Source organism: Crocuta crocuta, unplaced genomic scaffold (assembly GCF_008692635.1).
Source record: "Crocuta crocuta isolate KB4526 unplaced genomic scaffold, BGI_CrCroc_1.0 scaffold377, whole genome shotgun sequence".
In the NCBI taxonomy this organism is placed as follows: domain Eukaryota; kingdom Metazoa; phylum Chordata; class Mammalia; order Carnivora; family Hyaenidae; genus Crocuta; species Crocuta crocuta.
The window spans coordinates 2,069,932-2,086,953 of NW_027528209.1; the positions used below are offsets into that span (position 1 = coordinate 2,069,932).

General features: G+C 39.2%; 1 protein-coding gene across 8 annotated transcripts in view; it reads left to right on the forward strand.

The window, feature by feature from the left end:
* The window catches only part of CSNK1G3 (casein kinase 1 gamma 3), a 71,438-nt gene that overhangs the window by 45,858 nt on the left and 8,558 nt on the right, over positions 1-17,022 (forward strand). For 2 of the 8 annotated variants that reach the window (XM_077753019.1, XM_077753020.1), the window contains exons 9-12: positions 1,772-1,867; positions 5,837-5,932; positions 15,197-15,303; positions 15,863-15,886. In XM_077753019.1, the coding sequence (XP_077609145.1) occupies positions 1,772-1,867; positions 5,837-5,932; positions 15,197-15,303; positions 15,863-15,886 (323 nt within the window). The remainder of the gene's footprint in view (positions 1-1,771; positions 1,868-5,836; positions 5,933-15,196; positions 15,304-15,862; positions 15,887-17,022) is intronic. The other 6 variants (XM_077753021.1, XM_077753022.1, XM_077753015.1 and 3 more) reach the window with 3 other exon arrangements.

Sequence of the window (17,022 nt, forward strand, 5' to 3'; positions counted from 1 at the left end):
TGGACTCCTTGCTATTTATTTATTTATTATTTTTTTTCAAAGTTTATTTATTTTTTGAGAGATAGAGACCATGAGCCAGGGAGGGGCAGAGAGAGGAGAGAGAGAATCCCAGGCAGGCTCTGGGCTGTCAGTGCAGAGCTCAGTGAGGGGCTCGAACCCACAAACCATAGAATGACCATCTGAGCCAAAACCAAGAGCCAGACACTTGACTGACAGAGCTCATACAAGAGCCCATGGACTCCTTGCTTTTTAAAGTAATGAGTTATTTTGCACTTTTCGTTCCTGATTTAGTTCTTTAAATTTTTTAATGTTTATTTATTTTTGAGAGAGAGGGAGAGAGTGAGTAGGCAAGCAGGGGAGAGGCAGAGAGAGAGAGGGAGACAGAATCTGAAGGAGGCTCCAGGCTCCAAGCTGTCAGCACAGAGCCTGATGTGGGGCTTGAACTCACAAACTGCAAGATCATGACTTGAGCTGAAGTCAGGCGCTTGACTGACTGAGCCACTCAGGCACCCTGTCATTCCTGATTTAGTTCTTAATATGAAGTATAATATTTTTTTGCATAATGTCCCATTACTGTAAAAGATGTCAGTTGTACATTTTGTTTATTTCAGCCATTTCTCAAAACATTTGTAATTTAAAATTGTAAGTTTTATACTAGCAGTTTTAGGCTATGTCTTGAAATAGATACTTACAAGTTGAAGCATGTTTTGTGTTTTTAAAATTGTTCTAGGTTTTTTTAACTTAAGAAAATTTGTCTTGATTATAACTGAGATTGGTGATCACTTGAAGGGACTTGTCATTAAATTATTTTATTTTATTTCTTTTTCTTTTTTATTTAATTTTTTTTTAGAGAGTGCACGAGTGGGAGAAAGGGACAGAGGAAGGGGGAGAGAGAGCGAATCTCAAGCAGGCTCCATGCTCAGTGTGGAGCCTGAGGCCGGGCTCGATCCCATGACCCTGGGACCATGACCTGGGCCAAAATCCAGAGTTGACCACTCAACCAAATGAGGCACTCAGTTGCCCCTAAATTCTTTCTGTGAGGAAACCACTTTTAAAATACTTTTTCTCACCAGTTTCTTTTTAAAATAAGTATGAGTGTCTTACAAGATTTTCCTTAATTGTGGCTTACTGTTAGTGAATTTTTGTCCATATTTGGAACTACCAAAACTCTCAGATTCATGTGTTTTTGAACAATTGACTTATCTGAGTGTTTAGTCTGTATTTTTCTTTAATACAAAGAAATTTGACTATATGTGGCATTTATGATATCAGTCTGAATAAACTGTGCTTAAAGTATTTCTGTTAAATTTGGAAATATGTATGAAAAATAAAAGTTTTTATAAGTCTCTCCTGAGTCAGAATATTGACAGTAAGCTGTTTTTGAGCTTATTAAAAAAAAACATTTCCTCAATTTTCCTAAAATAATTTATTCAATTTATACATTGGCTTTGCAACTGAGAGACATCAACCAATGTGCTTTCATTTCTTTAGCTATAAGAAAGTAGACCAAAAGTAATGACAGCATCGGAGAGTCTTTTACTGATATAAAAAAGTAAATACTTGATAAAATATATAAATATTTTGAAAACACTCTAAAAAGTAGCTAAGTCTCTCTTGTGTTAACTTATTTTTAATGACACAGTTCACGGATGGTATCTTTTCTTAAGGCGTTAAGCGTCTTTTAGTTTTTCCCTGATTGCGTTCAGCAGCTAAGTGATTCCGAGTAAGACTTTTGCAGGTGAAGGTATTGATGCTCGTTGTTGTCTTGTAGCCGACTCCGGTGGGCGCAGTCCCACAGGATCCCGCTCTCTCGTCAAACAGAGAAGCACATCCACACCGGGACAAGATGCAGCCATCCAAAAATCAGGTTTGCTGCCCTTTCCCATCGGACATGTCTTCATTTCCTTCTGTACTTCTTCTGATCATTTAAATATATTTCGTGGTTTCCCAAGCCCAGCTGATGGCTTCCGGCTGTGTGTGTGTGCGCATGTGCGTGTGCACCATCTACACAGTGGAGACAGATACTGAAGGATTGCAATACTTACTTTTTTCTTCAATAGACAAAAAACAGGTTATGTACACACACATAGTAAGGATTGAGAATACATAGATTTGCAACAAATAAACCATTTCCCCCTGATGTTCACTTTTCCCTGGTTTAAGAATCCCATGAAAATGGGTAGTCATAAATTTCGAATTAGTGGTATAAATTAGTATAAACTTTGAGAATATTTGATATTCTATTAGGATGGAAGTATTTGGATATGCTGTTGGAATCAACTATAATAGCAGTTGGTATTTCTAACTGTAGTCTGATTTAGTGGAATAAATTCTTCGTGGAGGTTCTGCTATTTGAAACCTACTGTTGTACATGTTGCAGAAATGCACAAGTAAGGAAAACAGTGTGACCCATGAGAAATTTAAAAAAAAATTTTTAACGTTTTTGTTTATCATTGAGAGGCAGAGAGAGACAGAGCATGAGCAGGGGAGTGGCAGAGAGAGGGGGAGACACAGAATCCAAAAGAGGCTCCAGGCTCTGAGCTGTTAACACAGAGCCCAATGTGGGGCTCAAACTCACAAATCGTGAGATCATGACCTGAGCTGAAGTTGGACGCTTCACTGACTGAGCCAGCCAGGCGCCCCAGAAATTATTTTATAGTGAGTGGTTAAGAGCTCACTCAGTCTCTGGAATTGGGTATGACTTGATCCTGAAGAAATGACTCTATGTTTCCAACCCTCAGTTCTCTCATCTGTGAAACAGAAATAATGCCTGTTAATTCCTAGCATAATAAGAAGCATTCAGTAAATCTCAACTCTCATGGCTGATGTTACTGTTACCATGATTATTATAATAAGCTCATAAATAACTACATTGCCAAACCATGTCAGCTCTATCACATGAAACGGATTAATATAGTGCTGTGGAGGATGACTGACTATGTGGCATCTATAGCAATTTTATGGAGAAGGTGGTTTTTGAGATGAGCCTGAAGAATGAATGGAATTTTTAAAGGCAGATGAAGGAATAAGGCCATTTTGGGGGACAGTAGGCAGTGTTAGATAGGAAGGAGCATTTTAAAAATGTAGAGTTTGTTTGAGGAATAGTGAGCTTTTCAGTTTGCTTGGAGCTGAGAGTAGGTTTGAGGCAAGGCATAGAAGATAAATGGACAGTGAGGAGTTTGTGTTTCCTGGGCAGGGTAATTGAAAGCTGTTGAAAGTTTTGTAAAACTAAGTTTTATTTAACCCATTTTTGACCTAAAACATTTTGCTAATTTGTGTCTTTAGAATTTTCAGTTATAGCCCTTTCTGGGGAAGGATCGTGAGTTTGCCTTTCTTCCTCTTCTGTCTTTTATCCCACTGGAGTTCCACTGAGTTAAACAAGAGTTGAAAATGAAAGGAAAGAACATACCTTACTAAAAATCGTAGCAAAATAAAGTGCTCCATTTAGGGGATATTTAACAATATTATGCTTTAAAGTACAGCCAATTTAAAAAGAGTAGAATTTTGCCTTAGAATTTAAAAAAGAATAGGTTTAGAATTTTGCCTTAGAAAAATGGGAACAGTAAAGGGTCTTCTATAGAAATCACATCAGATACAAATTACTACTCACTGATAGCTTGAGTACTCTGGTAAGATGCGGCTTAGAAAGAAATGGCTCAAAAGTCAAAACTTAGGGTTGATGTTTTATAAATCAGTTTCTCATTTGGATGAGGACCAATAATTCATGTTCTCTGGCGATCACTACTTGAGCTGTTAGGTATTACAGTAAGTGAAATTCTTATTTTTGAGTACAAGTAGAGTTTAAGCATTTTCAAGTTTAACTTTCTATATGTTTCACACTTGTCTGCCTAGCTAGACTGTGAGCTCACTGAGGGTAGGAGCCATATTCGTGTGTGTGTAGTCCTTGCACTAAATGTCGGGAGTTGAGTTTTGTTTTTTGTTTTTTCAGGAAACCCTTTAGGGTAGCTTATATATTAAACTTGAAACCTGGCCATGCAGATTGTCATCATAATGGAAAAGTTGTGTTTCTCAAAGTCTTTTCCTAAATATCTGTGAAGCAATAAACAAACATTTCAGTCCTATGGGAAACCCGAAGTTGACAGTCGCAAAAGAACATTTAATTGAATGACTGAAATGCTGTAGTGGCCCCAGATAAACAATTTGTAACCTGAAGTTGATCGTTGAAGTTCTGGGCTTCCTGAAATTTTAGACAAAGTGTCAGGTGCACATAACAGTGTGTTCTGAGGAGAGGCTGTGGATAGAGCTTTTCTTGTCTTTGGAAGGTGGTCTAGGACTCTCTCATGTCACCTGTCGTTCTGGGCAACATGGAAGTATCTGTCTCTTTCAGCACCATTATCCTTCTTTCTTGTTCAGATTCGGTCTCATGTAGTCTATCTCAGTTTAAGCTACACACCTGCCACATTCTGGTCATGAGCATGGAGGATTTAAAGAAAAGGCCTAGAACTGTCATAATTGTTTCGATAGATACACTTCATGCCATCTCACACTTCACACATAACTTAGCATTGTGCAGTTTAATTTGGGAAGCTTAGTGGTGGGACATGTGTTCATTGTGTCTACTTACACTTAATGTCTCTTCCTGCCCAGGGTTGCTCTGGCTACTGATAGGCTCAGGCTCCCGATAGCCCAGTATACTCAGTGCTTTGTGGCACGCTTTTCTTTTTTGTGGCAAGTTTTTCTTGACTTAGGTTGAAAATGAAAGGAAGTAAGGAAGACTGACGACCTGAGAACATGTGTAATTGCATTAAGGAGCTAGGTAGTACTGTTGGCAGAGCAGGGCAGTTGGCTCTTGAGTTTGAATCGCTGCTGTATTTTGCAATTTCTGTGACCTTAGGCAAGTCTTTAAAGTCTCAATCTCTTCATCATTAAAATGAGGATAATACTCTGTATCTCAAGATGAGATAACACCGACAAAGCAGCTAATGCTGAACCAAGTCGTAAAAGAGTTTTAAATATTTTATTCCTTCCCCTTCTTTTTATTAGTGCCATCCACATTTTCTGAAACATACACATTGACCCCTATTAAGCAACTCCTCCTGATTCTACTGGTAGATTATTAGTTTGTGGTTATTGCCATGCCCATTTGCCAAGTCATGTGAAAGCATCAGGAATTATCCAGCCTGTCTTGAGAATGGGTCCCTTAATTTGAACCAGATCAAAAGAGGTGAAGGAAGCAAAGGGATTCATTTAAGTAGGATTGCCAGTGAGCAACAAAGAAAATTTCTTGTCATATCCTTATATAGTGTTCTCTATAACAGTGTTCGCTTTTCAAAGAACTTTTCTGTTTTCTCATATTAACCTCACAATCAGAAACACGGTACTAAGCAAGAGAGGTTTTTTTAGGATCTAAGATAAGCGCAGCTATTTAAGGACTATCTTTCTTAACATTGCTAGAAGTAGTGCCTCATCAGAAAACCAATGGGGACCTCTACTGTAAGAAAATATAGTGGGCCTTTTAGTACTTCTGTGATGTATTTGGAATGTTTTCTGGGGCACATCACTTGTACCTCCCTGGTTCTTGGTTAACTTCATTTATAAAATTGGAGGGTGGAGCCCATGGTATCTAAAGTCCTTTCACTTCTAAGTTCTATGGTTCTATTTTATTTTTTGTAGTTGATCCACACCTAATAGTAGCCATTTAACTAAGAAACTCTCTACATCCAGTATGCAAAGATAACTGCATCTGTGATTCAGAATAGTGAGGGTATTTTAAATTTCCTTTTGTACGTTTGTTTTCTATATTATAAGGATGAGATGTTTAACATATTGGGTTTTTCTTCTTCCATGCATGCCACATGCATTAAATAAATGGCAGTCGGCAGACCACAGGGCAGCTTGGGACTCCCAGCAGGCAAATCCCCACCATTTGAGAGCTCACCTTGCAGCAGACAGACATGGTGGCTCGGTACAGGTATTTTCTGATTTTTGCATGAGTGATTATTCCCCAAATTTATACAACTAACCCTTTTTTGGAACTCATGGCATGACTTCATATCCTAATGGAAAACTTGTTGCTGAACTCTCCATAATCCTATTCCTTTGTATTTAACCAAAAGTGAAATTAACATGGTCTAGAAAGACCACCAGGGATAGAAACTCCGATTTTACCTTTGTTCATTTTTGCAAGTTTAATCAACAGTAGTTAAGTCATATTCACAACAGGAGAGAAAAACAAACTGTATTATTTGACATACGTGTTAAGCTTGATTTTCCAATAATAATGTCAGTCTTTTTTAATGCTTTAAGTAATAGAACACTTTCATATCTTTTCCCTTTTGTTGGTTTTGCCTTCTTCAAACTTAAGTCAACTCAATAGATATGAAAGTTTTTCATCCTTCAAATTCATAATGTACTTTCTGATTAACTGGTCAAATAAACATGACCTTAATTTTTATAAAGGTTTATTTTGCTTGTATTTATAGAAAATATCAGATGGAGGAAATAATTTCGAGGACAAGTATTTATTGAATACTTCCTTCAATTTTCTTTATAAAAATTCAAAGCAGTCTTTATTTGTTTGTTTGTTTGTTTTGATGTGTTCATTCCCCCAACCCCTTTTCTGGATACAAGACAAGATACTTATGTCTTACCCTCTCATGCCCCCTAAATTTTCAACTTTTATGTGTATTGTAGAAAGGGAAAGGTTGCCAAGCCTTTTATTTCTTTTAAAATGCTAGCTTAAGGTAAATTAAATGCTGGTTTAAAGTAATTGAGATAATAAGTGTTATCTCAGCCTATTTCAATTTAGAACTTTCTTTAAAAGTTTTGAGTTTTTTCCTCCACGTATTTCCACTTGAATAATTTTCCATTATGTTTTAGCAATTTGCATTTTTCTTACATACAAAATATGTATCTATATATATTTGGTTTATTGGGTCTCTGCTCTGGATTTTATTCTTTCTTGCTGTGAATTCTGAAAGTCAATTCTTGATTAAATCTTCTAAGTTCTCATGTTTTTCTCACATTAAATTTTAGAGGTAATTTAAATTACGTAACCAAATATTTTTATAGAACTTTGCAGTCCGTGGAACTTCTAGTCTTGCATAACAGATATTTGAAGAGTTCTATAAAAATTTAGAGTGAGGGACTCAGAGGCAACAATGCCGAAATTGTAAAACTTTGTTATGACTCCAATTTCTACCCTTGGAAAGGTTAATAGCTAGAATTACATTTAGTTTTGTAACACAAACTGGATTGTGTATGTGTCTGTATTTGTTGACCCGTTTCTAAAGTGTTGTTTGTTACAATGGCAGGTGTCTTGCTCAGTGTTCAGGGATGTCATGACAGGACACTATTAGAACGGTTTCCTACAGCCTCTGTCCCATTACCATGCAGGTCTTTTCTTAGCTGCTTCTTACTCTGTGGGATTCTCCGAGGTGGCTCGTGGAATGTCTGGACAGTCAAAGGGTGAATGAGTTTGTGGGCTTATAACTCTGGTATTGTATGTTCTCTTTTTCCATATGTTCCAAAAGAGATGTTTCAACTCTTGTCCTTTCTCATCATCTCTTTAAAGCTTTTCTGCCTACACAGACTCCATCTGGCTTCATCCTAATATTTAATAAGCAATCAGTTTTACTTCCTAGAATTCTGTAACATAAGTAAAACAAAAAATTTTACAGTTTTCATTGACTTCGTGAATATATTTTACAACACTAATTAAGCTGACATGATGGACACTAAACCAGTCCAACTGCTGTGAACATTTACTGGCAGCCTAAGTAGGCTCATGCCTGAATCTTGTTCTGTCCTAAAATTTTACTTCATTCATGCTCTATATCTAACCCACTTAAAAAGTTTGAAATGTTACAATATGACACTTGTATAATTGGACTAAAAATTGTAATTTAAAACTAGTAATAAGAAGAGGAAAGAAAATTGCCTAAAATCCAAGCTCATATGATTATTATAATACATGAATACTGCATTTGATTCAGAACAAAGGAAGAAAGGGAGACAATGTGTTCTTTTAACCTCATTGTCTGATAAAGGGAAGAGATCAAGAGAAAAACCTTTTCGTTAATACAGAAGTGTGAGAATAATTTGCCTTGAGATTCTCTGCGTGATGATCATTATACAACCCATTGGACCAGAGTTTCCAATGTTGACTTTATATGGTAATTAAAATATTGCCTTCAACAAATACTCAGGACATGTTATCAAGTACTTTATCAGGAAAGACATTACCCTAATAAGTAAATAGCTATCTGATGATACATAAATATGGTACACATTTAGGATATTTGGAAGCAGACTCCAAGTTACCCCAGGTGAGCCATTTGGGGCCCATGGCATTGATCTTGCACCTTTCACTGTGCTCTTTTCCTGGAACTCCAAAGTGCTCTCAGCTCGGCGCCTTAGAGCGTTTCAGGCTGCTTCCTTCCAGTTGACGTGCAAGATGAAACCTCTTGCCATTTTGACCTACAGAAGGATCCTCACATACTCATCATTTCAGAAGTGCTTTTAATTGGAGCTGAATAGTGGAGTCTAAATAGGAACTCCTTGTTTTTCTAGAGTTACTATATGTCTTACAGATCAGACAGATAGGTTGCCAAGTTGATGTCCCTGTGTTTAAGAGCACATGCCCTGGAGTCAAACTCAAGTTCACATTCTGTGCCTTAGATTATTCATCAGTAAAATGGAAATGTTAATAATACTTCCTCATTGTTTTGTCATGAGAATTTAGAATATATTTGGCATAGAAGGTGGGGCTTATGAAATACTAACTACTAGAATAATCTATTGCTTTTTCAGATTAAGAAACTTGGTTAGTCTCTGGGAAGTGAAGTCTAGTGGTACAGCCCAAAGAAAGCATTGTCAAAGCGGGATTTATCTAATTTTATTCAGTATCTTTAGTGTAATCATGTTAATTCACTGACTAGAAAGCTCCAGTTATACATTTGATGAACTTTTCCCACTCGAGAGATTAAAAATAATATGTTAAGTATCTGAGGACTTTATTTTGAATCTGTTCTTGGGTTGTATGTTTTGGGAAGGTTCCCAGGGCAATCATCTTTACCCTCTCTGCTCCCTTTAGAATCCTTGATTAAATATGGCTGAGAAATTTAGATGCATCACTTCCAGTTTCTTGGCCATGCATTATTCAGCAAATTTATGTAAATGTCTACTAGGAGGTGCTAGGCACCCTACTGGAGTCTTTGAATCAAAATGAGGAATAACAGGTACAAGGTGCCTGTCCCCATGGAGCTTTCAGTTGATGGGGAGATGGGGAAGGTTAATTAAACAGGCAGTGTGGTAAGTGGAGGAAGTACGGGGTGCTCTGAAAATGTATAGGGAAGGACCTAACCTGGATTTCATAGGTTAAGGTTTCCTGGAAAGAGCAATCTCTTCTTGAATTGTGTTTTTTGTTTTTAACATGTAGAATCAGTAGGGGTTAGAGTTGAAGAAGAAGGGAAACGGCTCAAGGGAGGACTGTCCCAGGCAAGAAAACAACACCTGTAAGGATGTGCTGTCATACTGAGTGAGTCACTACGGTCCAGTCCAGCTGGTGTGTATGTTGTGAAATAAGACTGAGAGGTCAGCAGGAAAGAAATCATGAAGGACCTAACAGATCCTGTTATTTCATTTGTCACTTATTTGAGAATATTGGGTGGCCGTGAAGAGAATGAGCTAATAAGCAAGGTACCCTGATTAGTGTTTTCTCTAAAGGTGACTAGGGACTAGATTGGAGAGAGAAGTCTAAGGCAGGTCTGGCTGAGGGAAGTGATGGGCAGCGGAGATGAAGAGACAGGAGAGAGATAATTAGAAGGTGGAATCTAGTTTGTTGTAGGGCTGAAGGGGAAGGTAATGTCATTTAGCCCTTTTTGATCTGTTTCTGCCTGGCAAACTGGCCTCTCCAAAATGAGCTTTTATTATTTATTTAAAATTTATTTATTAGAGATAGTGTACATGCAGGGGAGGGGCAGAGAGAGGGAGAGAGAAAATATTAATTCACACTGTCAGCGCAGAGCCCTATGTGGGGCTCAATCTCATGAACTGTGAGATCATCACCTGAGCCGAGTCAGATCCCCACCCGACTGAGCCACCCCGGCCCCCAAAATGAGGTTTTAAAACATGCCACTGGCAGCAAGCTGTGCTCATCTTGCATCCCCTGGGAACCATGCCCGTGGCTGTAGCACAGCTCCCGGGACACCAGGCCATCTGAGAGCCTGGTCCCAAGAGTGGACAGGTGCTTTCCCGGCAGAGGGAGGAAGACTACCGTTGAGGGCGCTACTGGCAAACTACGTGAGATGGTGCAGCTCCCGGTGGTTGTACAGCCTTGGGTTGCAGTTAAGGAACACCGTGCACCCCCCACCCCCAGCCCAGGGGGAAAGTCCAGAACCGCAAACCGTGCTCCTGTGTTGTGCCCCCAGATCTGGTGATGGGCGCGAATGCATAACATTGTCTTCCTGGACGCTGATATTCTGGTCACTGTGAGTTGAGAAATGCAAATGCAGGTGATGAGAACAGGAAAAACACACGGTAACGTGCACGGTTCCCAGCCAGAGTAGTCGGTGCCACGTCTCAGCCGGTCCTCCCTTGTGTCCGTCCTGAGTACTCCTCTTTCTAAAACATTGCAAATAACCAGTTTTCGATTTCTCCATTGAGTCTTTGAAAATACAGAGGTCCTGACAACAGGGAGGAATGAGTGACCAGTACACTCGTGTCTTTCTGTTCTGTTTTCCAGGGCACTGAAATCTGCTGTGGGGAGGTTGTGCAGGGAGAGTAGTTGTGAGCCTTCGGGAGATCTGTCATTCCTGCTCAGCAACTTCGTCCAGCTCAGGAGATCCTTTGTCCCAGTGTCACAGGATAGATCAGCATTACAGGCTTACGTTCAGGGTCTGCTACAGTAACATTTCCAGTAACATCCCTAGAGCCTGGAGTACTCAAAGAGTATAGGGCTCTGCTTAGTTTGTGCGTAAGCAGAAGTGAGACTGGAAATCATTCTGGTGCATCTTGTTTAAAGTCCGTGAGAATGTCACTGTGCCTTCGGGTTTTCAGATGGAATATCAGGAACATCAGTTAGAATTGTCACTTTAGGCTTTAGAACATGTACGAACATGGGTTTCGTGTGGTAAGTGTGAACCTGGCCCAGATCCAGTGATGTCTTTGGAAATTACTCTTAACTATGTCTTCATTTCTTAATGTGCTTTCTTATAGATTACTTTTAGAAAAAACTTAGGGCATAAGTGAGGTATATAATGTTTCAATATTTCTAATATATTTATTGGCTAGATGGAGATCTGGTAGCGGGCTTACCATAACTCAGATAGCAATTAAGAAGATGGTGGTACAACTCATTTGTATGAAGTCATTGGATTTGGAAAGTAACTTAATTGGCCTTCTAAAGTCATTGATGACAAAGATACCGTGTGTTATCTTTGTACTCAAAAGTCTATGAGAATGACTTCTTTTGGAATCAGTATGGTGAGCAGCCCTTAAGTGGACCATCACTTATCTCCCACACTTAGCTGCAGGCTGTTTCCACATTCCTCTGCCCCCTTAAACTTTGATACACTAATAGTAATGCTGCATCTGGCTGCCTTTTTATTTATTTTATTTTTCTGTAACCTCTTAAAAATTATACTGAGTTCCTTATCACCATGGGGATATCAGAGAACATTTCTTTAAGAACAGCAAGAACAAAACACCCTGTGAAACACCTGAATTATTTTTTTAAAATTTCAGACTTGAAAGCAGCTGTCATTTTAGATAAACTTTTGTTACAAAAATCAGCCATTGGATGCTAATATTTCATGGACTTGTATGTTCTAGTTCAAGTTACAATTCTAGAAATGTCGCATAAATGGGATCATTCTTTAGAATTTGGTTTATAAAAATAATTTGTGAACATTTGTTTCCTTGATTTAGGTCTCCAGGAATATAATGACATGCTATTCATAGTACTATATCTTTGGGGGTTTTTTGCTGTTGTTTTTTGTTTTTTGTTTTTGTAAAATCCCCCTTTGCAAAAAAACCATAGTTTTCTTAAGAGAAAAGTTTTAATACCTTGATATATTCTCATGTCACCAGTATTAAGTAGGCCGCTTTTATAGGAGAACTCTGTTACCATGTTGATTCTATTCTTAGCCTGGAATATTAGCCCTTACTTAGAGAATTGGGGAATCTGGGAAAGCAAAGAAAAATTACATTAAAGAAGTACATAATGGAAGGTGTTATTTCCTTCTGGTCTGGTTCTGTCAGCTGGGTGGAATGAGGTTGAAAACATTTCACTAGAATAAAGCTTATTAATGTCAGGTATGACTTTGTGCGAACTGAAATAAGTCGGACTATATGCACTTACTGCATGTTCATACAGTTGCTCTTGCTGGAAACTTAGACTACCTGAGACGTAAGATTTTCAGTTATGTCCCTTAAAGTAAGGAAAGGCATGTTTGAAGAGCTGCCTAGAGATGGAGAGGGGATCCCTCCAGCTATCTAGGGCCATGGCGCACAGAGAAGGAAGAGACACCTGTGAATACTCCGTTGAGAGAAGAGCAGTGGAAATTGTTCAGTGAACAGTTTATCTTCTGCATGCAAAGCATCCTGCACATTACAGATAGTGGCGAGGACAAGAGTGTAAGATAAGAATCTTGCTTTCCAGCTCCTTTGTAATTCAGCATAGGAGCTCTGGTGTTGTAAAAATTAAGAATAAAGAGCCAAATTATGTTTGATAACTAGAACAAATATTGACTGTTCCGTGTTTTCAGAAAGAGGGAGAAATAAAGAGGAAAAATTGCCATGGAACTCAGTAGAAGGCCAGGAAGGAGGGAGCCTGTGTCTCAACAGAGGCCCACTTAGACACAAGAGAGTTCCTCTCCTTGGCTTGGTTGTCTCCGCAGATGACCAAGGTTGTTTTTGTCTGTTCTCGGCTGTGGGCACAGGTGTAGGTTCATTTCTAGGTACTTGGTCCACTTGCCTCCATGGAGGCACCTCAGCCTCCATGATTCCTGCATTTTTCTCTATTTGCAGTTGGCGTAGAGTTACTTTACTTGGCATGTCATAACCTCTTGTTAAGAATATGTGAACTAGTGAAGTTTCAGTAAAATGGGGCTCTGTAAATGGACCCGGTAGTCCGCTGTCACTGTGGTGACACATTTGATACGTTTGGTACGTTTACACTGTTTTTCTCATGATGAGGTCAGATGGGAGAACTGCTGAGATGGTTCTTGATTTTGAGCCTGGAGGTCTGGAAATACGGTAGGGACCCCTGGAAATTGGAACCATAGATAAAGGAAGAGAAGCACATTGAAGAAGAGGTATGAGAGGTTCGATTTTGGAAATACTGAGTTTGAGGTACCGAACTTGGTCTGAGTGAACGTGTGGGTCAGTGGTTGGCTCGGCAAGTACTTTCCGTAGAGGTTGTAGCTGAAGCCATGGATGCAGGCGAAACTGGCAGAGTAGTGATGGCCCCCATTTATGGGGCTCCTAATATATGCCTGGTACTGTGGTTTACACACTGATTCCTTTTCATCCTCATGACAGTCTTGTTAAATAGACATTCCTGTTTCCCATTTTGTAGTTGGGAACATTGAGGTTTAGCATGATGACGTATCTTTTCCGGGTCACATAGCTGTTAGAGCTAACTTTTGTTTCTAGACCCATCTTATTCTAGAATCCCAGCTCATGCTAAGTGATACAGAAGTGTCCGGGAAAATGAGGACCAAGCAAAGACCACTGGATATATTTTTCTAGGAATCATTGGTAACCTTCAAGAGTGATCTTAATAGAAATCTGATATAGGGACAGAGTACAGATTGTAAGAAGTTAAAAAATAAATGAATGGAAAATGAAAGTGTTAAGACTATTGTTTTGAAGCAGTTTAAGGGAAAGCAAGTAAGTTTAGGATAGTAAGGTGCCTTTGTGGGACCAAGAGGATGGGGGAGAACATGGGTATTTTGCTGTGATTTCTATTTTGTTTTAGGGTTTCATTCATCCTTGCATGCATTCATTCATTTATTTCAACAATCATTTATTGACTTCTTGTCCTGTGCCAGTTTTTAGTGAGTAGATACAGTAGGGAGCAAGACAAAGTTCCTGCTGTTCTGGAGCGAGAGGAGGTGGGAGAGGGTGTCATTCCACATGATTAGAAGATCATCTGTCTGGATAAATGCTCTACAAAGAGTTAACAGTAGAGTCTAAAGGACAGAGTGTGTATAGAAAGATTATGTGGTAGAAAAGGCCTGCTTTAGGGATGTTCTCTGAGAATCTGAAAGATAAGAAAATAGCCAGTAAGCAGGAAGAGAGTTGGTTCAGGCATTGAGAGTAGATAATACCAAAGCCTCAAGGTGGGAATAATTTGACATACTGAATGAAGGCTAGTGAACAAAGGAAAAGGTAAATGAGATCAAGGGGTAGGGAGGATTCGGATGTGGGGCTTTGTAAATTGGGGTAAAGAATATGGATCTTTAAGTGACCTGGGAAGTTGACACTTGAGAAGGTTTAAGCAGGTAATTATACATGATGTAATTTCCATCTTAAAATGAGCACTCTGGTTGTTGTGTGGACCATACCTTCATGGAGGGAAGGGACAGGTAAAAAAAAAAAAAAAAAGCAGAAGACAGTTAGTAGGTTGTTACTCTCATTCCCACAAGAGATCGTGGTGGCTTGAACCACAGCCCTGGTGGTACTAGAGGCGGCAGGAACTGACTCATTTGGGGATGTGTTTTGGGGAAGGATTTAACAGGCCCCCCTGATGGATAAGATGTAAGGTTTCAGGCACAAAGCAAAATCACAGTGACTCCTGGCCCGGGGGCGTGAACAGCGGGGGAAGGAGTTGGTGGGATGTGGGGGAGACCCAGGCAGGGGTTACAGATGGAAGTGCAAGGTCTGTCGGAAGGAGCTGTATGGATGTTCCCGAGGGGACTAGTTCCTGCTGTAGCCAGGTGCCTGTGCAGATGGGCACGCCTCGGGGGACTGATGGAGACCAGGGTGTAGGAGTTAGCCTTAAAAATCTAAGGCAAAAGGAAGTTAGTTGGAAAAGCCAATATTAGATAGCCTTGATTTTTCCCAAAATATTAGAGCTATTACTTTATTTAGTTATGAACAACTCAACTGCATACTAATTGTTTTGTGTTCTTCATATTAACTTTCTAATTTAAATACTTTAACCTTAGTTTTTATCATTGTATAACCTGTTGCCTCGTGTGTATATATATTTTTTTTCTCTCTTTGGCAGGTTGTAAGTTCAACAAATGGAGAGTTAAACACAGATGACCCCACCGCGGGACGTTCAAATGCACCCATCACAGCCCCTACGGAAGTAGAAGTGATGGATGAAACCAAGTACGGATTTGTTTTCCTTCTTTGCTCTTAAACTATGCATGTTTGAGATTTATAGTCATACATACAATTATTCCAGGAGGCCTTTTTCAGGGCATGCACGACAAGTGATTTTAATCACTACGTTTAAAACAGTGCTATTTCAGTAAATAAATTTTATAATACAAAAATATTTAGGAACTGTGCTCAATTTCTTACTTAGAATTAACAGCCAATTTTTAGCATTTTTTAAGGAGTGCTGATGCATGAAAATTATTTCTATAGGGTAGATGCTCCTTTTTTTTTCTGTAAGTGTAAGAATAATTACCAATTTTATAGTATGCTGCATGTGTTCATATTAGCTTCACATAGTTTTTCTGTGAATGTAAATGATAAAGCTGCTTGGAAAAAAATTAAGCATGAAAAACAATGTAATGTTTTCAATGTGGGCTACTTCTGATGATCTCTCTCTCTCTCTCTCTCTCCCCCCTCTCCCTCCCCCATTTCCCTCCCCCCCATCTCCTTCCCTCCCTCTCTCTCTCTTTTTTCCTGTATTTTTTTTTTTGTGTGTGTGTGTGTATAGCTGCCAGAAAGTGTTGAACATGTGGTGAGTTTGCAAGTGTAGGCAGGCAGAAATAGCTCCCTTGACTGTCATTTCAAAGATTTTTGCTTTTGTAAAAAGCATGCCTTTCCACATAGAAATTATAATTGGTGAAAGTTGTTCAAAAATATTTGCTATTATTTATTTGAGGTCTGAAAAGCAAGAATTCATTGTTTGAGGAGCTCTTTTGCCTTCTGCAACTTTTTTTTTTTTTTTTTTTCTTNGGCACCTTTTAATTGAGTAGTTGATAACACCCACTCTGCTTATGCTTGTGCGTTTGTTTTATAACACGGAGGCTTTATTTGCTGTTTAAACAGGAAGAATTTTGAGTTTTCAGCTTTTTTCCTGTTTGTAATTTTTCATTCGCGTAGCAGATCTCCCCCACCCCTGTAGCTTTACTAAATCCGTAGGTCATTTACTAATTGTATTGCCATTGAAAACACGGGGAAAACACTGGTACATTTCATGATTAACTGGAGAGAGAGGGTGTTAGGAAAGTCCTAAATAGTTCCTGCTACTTGCAGATATTATGAAAAAAGATTCTGTTAGTTGAGTTCATGTTGAATTTAAACTATCCTCTGCTTTTTTCTTTTTTCTAGTCCTAACGCCATGTTTAAAACGTTCCTCTTAGTTGGGGCACGTGGGTGGCTCAGTCCATTTAGCATCCGACTCTTGGTTTTGGCTCAGGCCATGAGCTCATGTTTCGTGAGTTCGAGACTGTCATCGGTCTCTGCCGACAACTCGGAGCCTGGTCGGCTTCAGATTCTGTGTCTCCCTCTCTCTCTGCCCCTCCCCTGCTTGTGCTCTCATGCGCACACGCTCTTTCTCTCTCTCAAAAATAAATAAACATTAAAAAATTTTAAAGAAAATAGAATACTCATCTTAGGGTGTCTGGGTGGCTCACTCAGTTAAGTGTCCGACTCTTGGTTTCTGCTCAGGTCAAGATCTCACAGCTTTGTGGGTTCAAGCCCCACATTGGGCTCTGTGCCGGCAGCGTGGAGCCTGCTTGGAATTCTCTCTCCCCCTCCCTCTCTCTCTGCCCCTTCCCTACTCACACTATGTCTGTCTCTCTCAAAATAAATAAACTTAAAGAAAAAAAAGGTCTTGGGGTACCAGGTGGCTCAGTTGGCTAAGCGTCTTAC